The sequence below is a fragment of the Piliocolobus tephrosceles genome, chromosome 14 (assembly GCF_002776525.5).
Source record: "Piliocolobus tephrosceles isolate RC106 chromosome 14, ASM277652v3, whole genome shotgun sequence".
Lineage (NCBI taxonomy): Eukaryota > Metazoa > Chordata > Mammalia > Primates > Cercopithecidae > Piliocolobus > Piliocolobus tephrosceles.
Genome location: NC_045447.1, coordinates 10,418,371 through 10,427,127, shown reverse-complemented (window position 1 = coordinate 10,427,127; position 8,757 = coordinate 10,418,371). Strand labels below are relative to the sequence as shown.

General features: G+C 52.8%; 1 protein-coding gene across 3 annotated transcripts; it reads right to left on the bottom strand.

Moving 5' to 3' along the window:
• Positions 1-1,680: 1,680 nt before the first annotated feature.
• Positions 1,681-7,906, bottom strand: NAIF1 (nuclear apoptosis inducing factor 1). 3 transcript variants are annotated; one of them, XR_002732579.1, is made up of 3 exons: positions 7,150-7,906; positions 3,829-4,355; positions 1,681-2,273 (listed from the first exon to the last, which is right to left on the bottom strand). XR_002732579.1 is itself a non-coding variant. In XM_023217064.2 (2 exons), exons 1-2 carry the CDS (start codon positions 7,658-7,660, stop codon positions 3,883-3,885), a joined length of 984 nt encoding a protein of 327 aa, XP_023072832.1. In that variant the 5' UTR covers positions 7,661-7,906; the 3' UTR covers positions 1,681-3,882. The 3 variants fall into 3 exon arrangements, 1 of the variants encoding a protein (XP_023072832.1); XR_002732580.1 differs by having other exon boundaries at positions 2,362-4,355; positions 7,150-7,879; XM_023217064.2 differs by having other exon boundaries at positions 1,681-4,355.
• Between the last annotated feature and the right edge of the window lie 851 nt (positions 7,907-8,757).

Genomic DNA, 8,757 nt, shown 5'->3' with positions numbered 1-8,757 from the left:
CAGTTTCTGAGCCAAGGTTCTTAACCGGCCTGGAGTAGTGGCTCAGAGCTGTAATCCCAACACTTTGGGAGGCAGAGGCAAAAGGATTGTTTGAGCCCAGGAGTGGTAGGCCAGCTTGGGCAACATGGTGAAACCCCTTCTCAAAAAAAAAAAAAAGAAAAGAAAAGAAAAGAAAATTAGCTGAGTATGGTGGCACATGCCTGTAGTCCCAGCTACTCGATAGGCAGAGGTGGGAGGATCAACTGAGCCAAGGAGGTCAAGGCTGCAGTGAGCTGTGATCCTGCCACTGCACTCCAGCCTAGGTGACAGAGTGAGACCATGTTTTTGTTTTTTGGGACAGAGTTTCGCTCTTGTTACCCAGGCTGGAGTGTAGTGGTGCGATCTCGGCCTCCCAGGTTCAAGCAATTGCTCCTGCCTCAGCCTCCCCAGTAGCTGGGATTACAGGCATGTGGCACCATGCCCAGCTAATTTTTGCATTTTTAGTAGAGACAGGGTTTCTCCATGTTGGTCAGGCTGGTCTTGAACTCCTGACTGCAGGTGATCCACTCACCTCAGCCTCCCAAAGTGCTGGGATTACAGGCATGAGCCACCGCCAACTGGCCAAGATCCTGTCTTTATTTTTTTTTTTTTTGTGAGATGGAGTTTCTTGTTGCCCAGGCTGGAGTGCAATGGCGTGATCTCAGTTCACTGCAACCTCAGTCTCCCGGGTTCAAGCGATTCTCCTGCCTTAGCCTCCCAAGTAGCTGGGATTACAGGTGCCCGCCACCACACCCAGCTAATTTTTAGTACTTTTAGTACAGATGGGGTTTCACCATGTTGGCCATGGTGGTCTTGAACTCCTGACCTCGTGATCTGCCTGCCTCGGCCTCCCAAAATGCTGGGATTATAGGCATGAGCCACCACGCCCGGCCAGATCCTGTGTTAAAAAAAAAAAAGAAAAAAAAAATTTCTTAACCTTCAGAAAGTATCAGGATTACTGAGGGCTTGTTTACAATGCATAGTCTTAGAGTCCTCCCTCCAGGTTTTGAGTGAGACCTGGGATTGGGTACATTTAACAAATGCCTCAGGTAATTCTTTTTTTTTTTTTTCTTTTTTTTTTTTTTTGAGATTGAATCTTGCTCTGTCACCCAGGCTGGAGTGCAATGGCATGATCTCGGCTCACTGCAACCTCCGTCTTCCAGGTTCAAGCGATTCTCCTCCTGCAGCCTCCTGAGTGGCTGGGATTACAGGTATGTGCCACCACACCCAGCTAATTTTTGTATTTTTAAGAGAGATAGGGTTTCACCATGTTGGTCAGGCTGGCCTCAAACTCCTGACCTCATGATCCGCCCACCTCAGCCTCCCAAAGTGCTGGGATTACAGGCATGAGCCACAGTACCTGCCTCAGGTAATTCTTCAGAGTCCCAAACACTGCCTTAAACCAGGAATAGACTGACTTCTACTGTAAATGGGCCACAGAGTAAACACCTTTGGCTTTGTGGGCCAGATGTCTCTGTAACTACTCAACTCTTGCTTAGGTGGTTAAAAAAAAAAAGCCATAGGTTCATAAATGAATGGGTGTGGTTGTGTTCCAATAAAATTTTATTTATAAAAATAGGTGGTGAGCCTGATTCAGTTTGTGGGCCATCGTCTGCCAGTCCTTGTTCTCTTCTATATATAACCAATAAAGACACAGAGATGTACATATAAAAAAATGATATGTCTTTAATTTAAAATTATGACCTGGAAATAACTAGTCAGTTTAAGTGATCCAGACTTCCTCTTCATACCCAAATGGAACAGACACAATATTGGCTCAGATTTCCAACCCCAGAAAAAAACCAAACCGAATCCTTGGGAAGTCCTTGCAGTGACCTTGCTGGGGCCATCAGACTGCAGAGAGTGGAGGCGTCCAAGCTGCTGGGCTGCTGTTCTCCAGCCACACTGAGAAGAGCTTTCCTTCTTCCAGCAACTCCCTCGCTGGGTCCGATATCCCCCTTCACCTCCCTTTTAGCTGGCACTGCACGAATGCCTCCACAGAGAGGCTGACAGTACAGCAGTCACTTCCCAACTGTCTTCGGTGCATCTTCAGGGCCACCTTCCTGTGGTCACAATAGATGAGCTGAGCATTCTAAATGTTCGTGCCCAGGAGGGCGGCGTCTTCACTTTTTAGCTGAGGTCTGGAGCCCTGAGTTGTAACCATTGGTCACATGTGGCTGAGGCACCGGCAGCAAATCGGCAAACTTGGGAAACGATCTGGGGAGATGTAAGGGCCTTGGTAATTGATGGTAAGTCTGAAAATGAAACAGACAGATGGCATCTGGGTAAAATCCTTACAGACATGTCAGAAGAGAAAGTGTAAAATGGAACAGGGAACAGCACCTCCTTCAGCACTCCAAGGCTCTCCCTGCTCTTCCCTGAGCACAGAATCCAAAGGGTCCCATTTCTGGTGTGTGTGTGTGTGTGGTTTTTTTTTTTTTTTTTTTTTTGAGATGGAGTCTCGCTCTGTCGCCAGGCTGGAGTGCAGTGGCGCGATCTAGGCTCCCTGCAACCTCCGCCTCCTGGGTTCAAGCGATTCTCCTGCCTCAGCCTCCTGAGTAGCTGGAATTACAGGTGCACACCACCACGCCCAGCTAATTTTTGTATTTTTCGTAGAGACGGGGTTTCACCATGTTGGCCAGGATGGTCTCGATCTCCTGACCTCGTGATCCACCCGCCTCGGCCTCCCAAAGTGCTGGGATTACAGGCTTGAGCCACCGCGCCTGGCCAGGGTCCCACTTCTTAGGTTGGCTTCGCCTCTTCCTCCTCCTACATTCAGGGTCAATCATGGCTTTGGATTCACTCAGCCACTCAGAGTCTCAAGAGAACAGGAGGCACTGAGGGGTGTGGCAGGGGAGGAGTCCAGCGTGTGATGCTCAGCAGGGCTTTTTTTGCTGAATTTTGGAAATGTGGAGTCAGCAGAGGAGGAAGGGTGTGGCCACAGGGCGGCCCTCGTGGAGGCCTTCCTAGGAGGGGTTCACACACAGAACAAATACAATTGGCTGGAAGCAAGCCTCCGTGCAAAGCCAACAGGTCACTCAGACCCACTGCAGTGGCGCAGCAAGCTTCCATGCTAGTTGGCTTTCTCGAAAATTTACAGCATCCAAAGCTTGACCTGAGTCAAAAGCTCTAGGGGCAAACCACCAAAGGGCTACCCAGAGATGCTGTGGAAATCCAGAGAGTGGCCAAACCGTCCTCACCACACACAGTATTCTTGAGCCAGACTGGCTGCACACTGCATGTATTATGGAGGCGTCCCAGCGCAGTACCTAACAAGGGCCTTGCGCTGTGCCTGGGGTGGGGTCAGAGGAGAGCACAACAGTCATTGGAGTCCCCTGAGAACTGAGGCACAGTGAGAAGGAGAAAAGGGCGGGGTTTCCTCCTCAGGCAAAGTCACATTGTCTCCCAAGGGAGGAAGATATTATTGCTCAACTGGCAGCACCAGTGACATTACCCTACTCGAAAGGATGGCACTTGGGGTAGGGCAGCTCAGGAGAGACCCAGGCTGGGTGACGGCCCCCAGTGACAGCCCGCTGTGTTGTTCCTTACAGTTGTCCAAGACCAAGGCTGGGTCATGTCACAAGCCCGGGGTCATGACAACACGTGTCCCATCACATGCACCTGTGACCCCCAGCTAACCAATCTTCTGGGTCTTAGCAAGGCAGCTCAAGTAGGGGGAGTAAGAGTTTGGGTCCCGGGAGCCCAACAAATTCCTCTTCTCAAAAACAGTGCAACCCCTAAGCGTTTATTAAAGAGGGAGCTGTGCACATGGCCGGCCTAAGGCCAAGGCCAATCACAGGACCCACTTACAAGACCATGGAGTTTTCATCCCATCATGGCAGAAGGCTGGCCTGACCCCTGCCCTCACTGGATGATGCTGTCTGGCTGCCCATTCTGGGCCACCTGCCCAGGGTCAGAGGTGGGGGCCGGGTTAGCTGTGTTGCTCTGCAGGTAGCGGCGGAAATCTTTGATCATGGGCCGGAGGACCTGGATGAGGACGCTCAGGGCAGCCTGTGTGCCCTCCATGGCCTGGGCCTGGCGCTCCTGGGCACAGGCCTGCACTTCCTGGGAGCGGCGGATCATCTGCAGTAGGTCGTTTTGCTGCTCCAGGTGCTGTGCGATCTCCTTCACATGCAGGTTGGTGACCCGCTGCTCCTGTATCAGCTTGGCGGAGTTGAGAGCAATGCGGCTCTTGAGTGCTTGCGGCTTGACCGATGTGTCTGCATGCTGGGCCATCATGTCCACAGGGGCCTCTGGTGGCAGCGGCGGGGGCGCCTCAGCCGTGCAGTACTCCACCACGCCCTCCTCCAGCGTGTGATAGGTAGTCTCTGTAGGGACTGCAGGGTAGAAAGAACAGAGACCAAGGGAGGTCACTTTCTGGAAGGAATACAGCTGGCTGTATAGGGTGGGGAAGAGGCCATAAAGTCCTGTCCTGGAGGGACATAAAGGGGAATCCAGGCCTCCCCTGGCTGCATAGCTATTCAGGTATAAATCTAGAATCTAAGGGGTTCAGAATCTTAATCTACTTGGTAATCAAAGGGCCAGCCTTGGATCTGGCAAAAGCAAAGATGTTGATCATAATACTAGCAAAACTTTTAGAGCAACTACTACATGTCAGGCACTTTATACTCATTAGCTCAACAAATCCCCAAAATGACACCAAGAGGTCGGTGCTGTCATCTTCGTCTTCCAGAAATGAGAAAACTGACCGATAAATGTAGAATGACTTGCTAAGGTCAGAGAGCTTATTCAGCAGAGCCAAGAGGCAAACCCGGGTCTCCCTAACAGCAGAGCCCAACGTGCTCCTGACTTTCACGCTGGGCTGCTCCTCACTAAGAAAGGCACCCCCTGCCGGGCGCGGTGGCTCACACCTGTAATCCCAGCACTTTGGGAGGCCGAGGTGGGTGGATCACCTGAGGTTAGGAGTTCGAGACCAGCCTGACCAACATGGAGACACATCGTCTCTATTAAAAATACAAAATTAGCCAGGCGTGGTGGCGCAAGCCTGTAATCCCAGCTACTTGGGAGGCTGAGGCAGGAGAATCACTTTAACCTAGGAGATGGAGGTTGCAGTAAGCCGAGATCATGCCATTGCACTCCAGCCTGGGCAACAAGAGCGAGACTCTGTTTCACAAAAAAAAAAAAAAAAGAAAGAAAGGCACCCCAGAGGCTGAGTCATACGCTCTCTGTGGTACCAGTGAAGCAGGCATCTTGGGTGGGACTCTACACATGCTCTTTGCAGCCACATTAGTCCTACCTCCTTTGATGCTTTCTGTTTTGTTTTGTTTTGTTTTTCTTGAGTCGGCGTTTTGCTCTTTGCCCTGTCACCCAGGTTGGAGTTCAGTGGCACGATCTCGGCTCACTGCAACCTCCGCCTCCCGGGTTCAAGAGATTCTAGTGCCTCAGCCTCCCGAGTAGCTGGGACTACAGGTGCCCGCCTCCAAGCCTGGGTAATTTTTGTATTTTTAGTAGAGACGGGGTTTCACCATATTGGCCAGGCTGGTCTCAAACTCCTGACCTCAAGTGATCTGCTCACCTCAGCCTCCCAAAGTGCTGGGATTGCAGGATGAGCCACTGTACCCGGTCCTTTGATGCTTTGACTTGACTTCCTAGGCCCCTGTGGTCAAGCAGAAAAGGAGGTGGGAATGGGGCAGCGGTAGCTTAAGTGCCCAGTCAGTGTCCCCCTGTCTCTCATCATCTGGGTCAATGGGATACTTAAACGTTTATCCTTCCTGTTCCAGAGCAGCATCTGATTTGGACCCATGTTTGTCCCCCTTACTCCACCCCAGTGTATTCTTGAGAAATACGCATTGAGGCTGGGCGCGGTGGCTCAAGCCTGTAATCCTAGCATTTTGGGAGGCCGAGATGGGCGGATCACGAGGTCAGCAGATCGAGACCATCCTGGCTAACACAGTGAAACCCCATCTCTACTAAAAAAATGTACAAAAAACTAGCCGGGCGAGGTGGCGGGCCCCTGTAGTCCCAGATACTCGGGAGGCTGAGGCAGGAGAATGGCGTGAACCCGGGAGGCGGAGCTTGCAGTGAGCTGAGATCAGGCCACTGCACTCCAGCCTGGGTGACAGAGCGAGACTCTGTCTCAAAAAAAAAAAAAAAAGAAAAAAAGAAAAAAAGAAAAAAAGAGAAATACGCATTGCAAGGGGATGGCACTCACACATCCACCCAACTCCCCCAACCCCCACTGAGAATCACTGAATGATCCAGCTCACAGCCATCACAAATGAGCAGAGGTAACAGTCACGGGTACAACTCCTTCTTTGAACTAAAAACTCCAACCAAAGTTAGCTCCGTTGTCATTCCTAGCTGAGAACCTTGGAAAGGATCCTAGCTGGGCTGTTTGGGCCTCCACACATGTGGGAGAGGTCAAGCTCCTCCACCCTTCAATGCCAATGTCAGCTATGTGTCCCCACGCCACCAAGAAGCCCCCTTCCTCTTCTGGAAGAAAGGAAGATTTTCCCAACTGATGGTGAAGCTATTCCTATATGTGTCATCTCTGTCCTACTAGAATATAACTGGCCTGTATTTTAGACAACTTGGTAATCCCAGTGCCCAGCACAGGGTTTGGTACAGAATAAGTGCTAATGTTTGATGAATGAATGAATGAATGAATGAATGAATGAATGAATGGAGTAGATTAACACCAGGAACCATGAGGCTCCCAAGCAGCACCCAATCAAAGATCCCCCGCACTGAAAACAGAATCCAGAATCGTTGTCTCACTTGGGCAGTATTATTCCCATCAATTTTTTCAACAAATATGGCCTGGCTGTCTACTACAAGCTGAGCCCTGTGAAAATCCTGTGGGGATACAGACACGGTCTCTTGTCTTCAAGGACCACCCAGTTCGGCAAGTGGAGGTAAGTCATGGACAAATATGGTGGCCATGCTCAGTGGTGAGCTATCCAGCACATCAGAAGTCCAGCCCACGTGCTGAGGAAGTCCCAAAGAGAGCAAGATCACTTCTGTCTGGGGTGCTGCTCTTGGAAGGCCTCATGGTCTTCCAAGACCCCCATCTGACCTCTGACCCTTGGCAGCCAACCTTCCCCAGGCCACCCCAGAGCTTGCTGACCCTTCCCACTTATGCACGCCGCCTGGGCAGGAGAGGTCACTCACTCTGTGTCAGGGTGACCGTGGCTGCGGCTGCGGTGGCCGAGGGTCCGAGGGCCACAGGGTGGATCTCTGTGGTGCTGGGCAGGCTGATGATGGTGGCCTCGCCCAGCAGGTTGCAGATACGTTGTTGCATGGGGGTCAGCAGCACTGGGGCTACAGCTGGGCCACCGCCGCCACTGCCACCGCCTGTCCCAGGCCCCCCAGCTCCGTCCTCCTCAGTGGACCCCGGCGCCTCACCACCCTCCACGGCGGCCCGGACCTGGGCAACCTTGCGACGGACCTCGGTCTTGAGGTCAGACCACTTCTTCTTGACCTCAGGCAGCTCCCTGCGGCAGGTGGCCACGGCGTTGACCCTTCTCAGGATGCCGTGCCAGGCCGCGCTCTTGGCGGCCAGGGGGACCCCGGCGTTGAAGTGGTTCACCAGCAGGTGCTTCTTCAGCTCCAGCTCCTCCACGATGATCTCCACCTCCCGCTCTGAGAAGTTCATCTTCCTCTTCTTGGCTGGGACGGCCATGGCCTCTCCCCTCCCCTCTTTTTAAAGAAATTATAATCCCCTCAAGCGCCCCAATTCCCCTTCTCTTCTTCCTCAGCCTCGCCCCTCACCCACCCCCTACAGGGGATAGGCCAGGCTTGCTCGAGGCCAAGCACTAGGCCTTTGGTAACCCCCCTCGCTACGCAAAGTGCGTAGGGCCCAGCCCCAACCGGCCCGGCCGCTGCCAGCCAGCGGCGTAATGGCTTCCTGAATCTGCCTCTTCCGCCGAGGTGTGCGGAGATCCGCCCACTTCCCCTCTTCCCGCCTCCCAGCGCTTCTCCGGGAGAACCCGCCTTCCCGGTTGGTAGAGGCTCAAATATCACGTCGATCACTGGTTCTTTCGGTCTGTCGCTCAGTTACAGAGCACGCCCACTTACTGTAAGTCGCCTGATCATTGGTTTAAAATTGTGTCTGTCGCCCAGAGCGCCCCGCCCACCTAACCTTTATTCACTTCCATTGGAAAATCATTCTGTCGTTCAATTATCAGTATTAAGACGATTAAGCCGTTAAATTCAGCTATTTTATTGGTGGTTTAGGGAGTTAGGTTACCAAAACCCTGCTTCCTGAGGATACTTCGTGCTTTCGGCCGTGAGCCATGAGTCAATTTTAAATTCCTCCCACCGGCACAAACTCTGCCCCGCAACTGCAGTTCATAAATGCTCTCACACAAATCCTGTTTCCCACCGGAGGATACGATCTCTGCGTACACGACCGCTCCTCCCATCCTTAAGATCCTGTAGTCTAAACAGAGTTAGTACATCAATGGAAACTGGACACGGGGCCTTCCGCCTGCCAATCACAAGATTCCTGCCTATCGCAGCCTGAGTTTCTCTCTCTTGGCCCCCCAGGCTCAGCCAATCCCCGCCTCCCTCAGTTTGAATCTGCCCCAGGCGGAACTGGGTGACCCAGCCCACCCCATTGATCCGGGTAGTCCGGGGCGGTGTGGGCTGCCCTTAGGCAGGCTCCGCCCCTCCCGTCTCTCCATCCGAGCCTGTGATTGGCCTTCGGTGTGCCAGGGGCGTGGCCGGCGAGGCGGGGCGCGGAGGGGCGGGGCACCTGGAAGCCGCCCCTCCCGCCAG

Excerpts from the sequence above, each read along its gene's own strand:
- NAIF1 (XM_023217064.2), bottom strand. The coding sequence starts at position 7,660 with ATGGCCGTCCCAGCCAAGAAGAGGAAGATGAACTTCTCAGAGCGGGAG. Across the intron at positions 4,356-7,149 it reads CACGGTCACCCTGACACAGA|TCCCTACAGAGACTACCTAT; the intron begins GTGAGTGACCTC and ends TCTACCCTGCAG.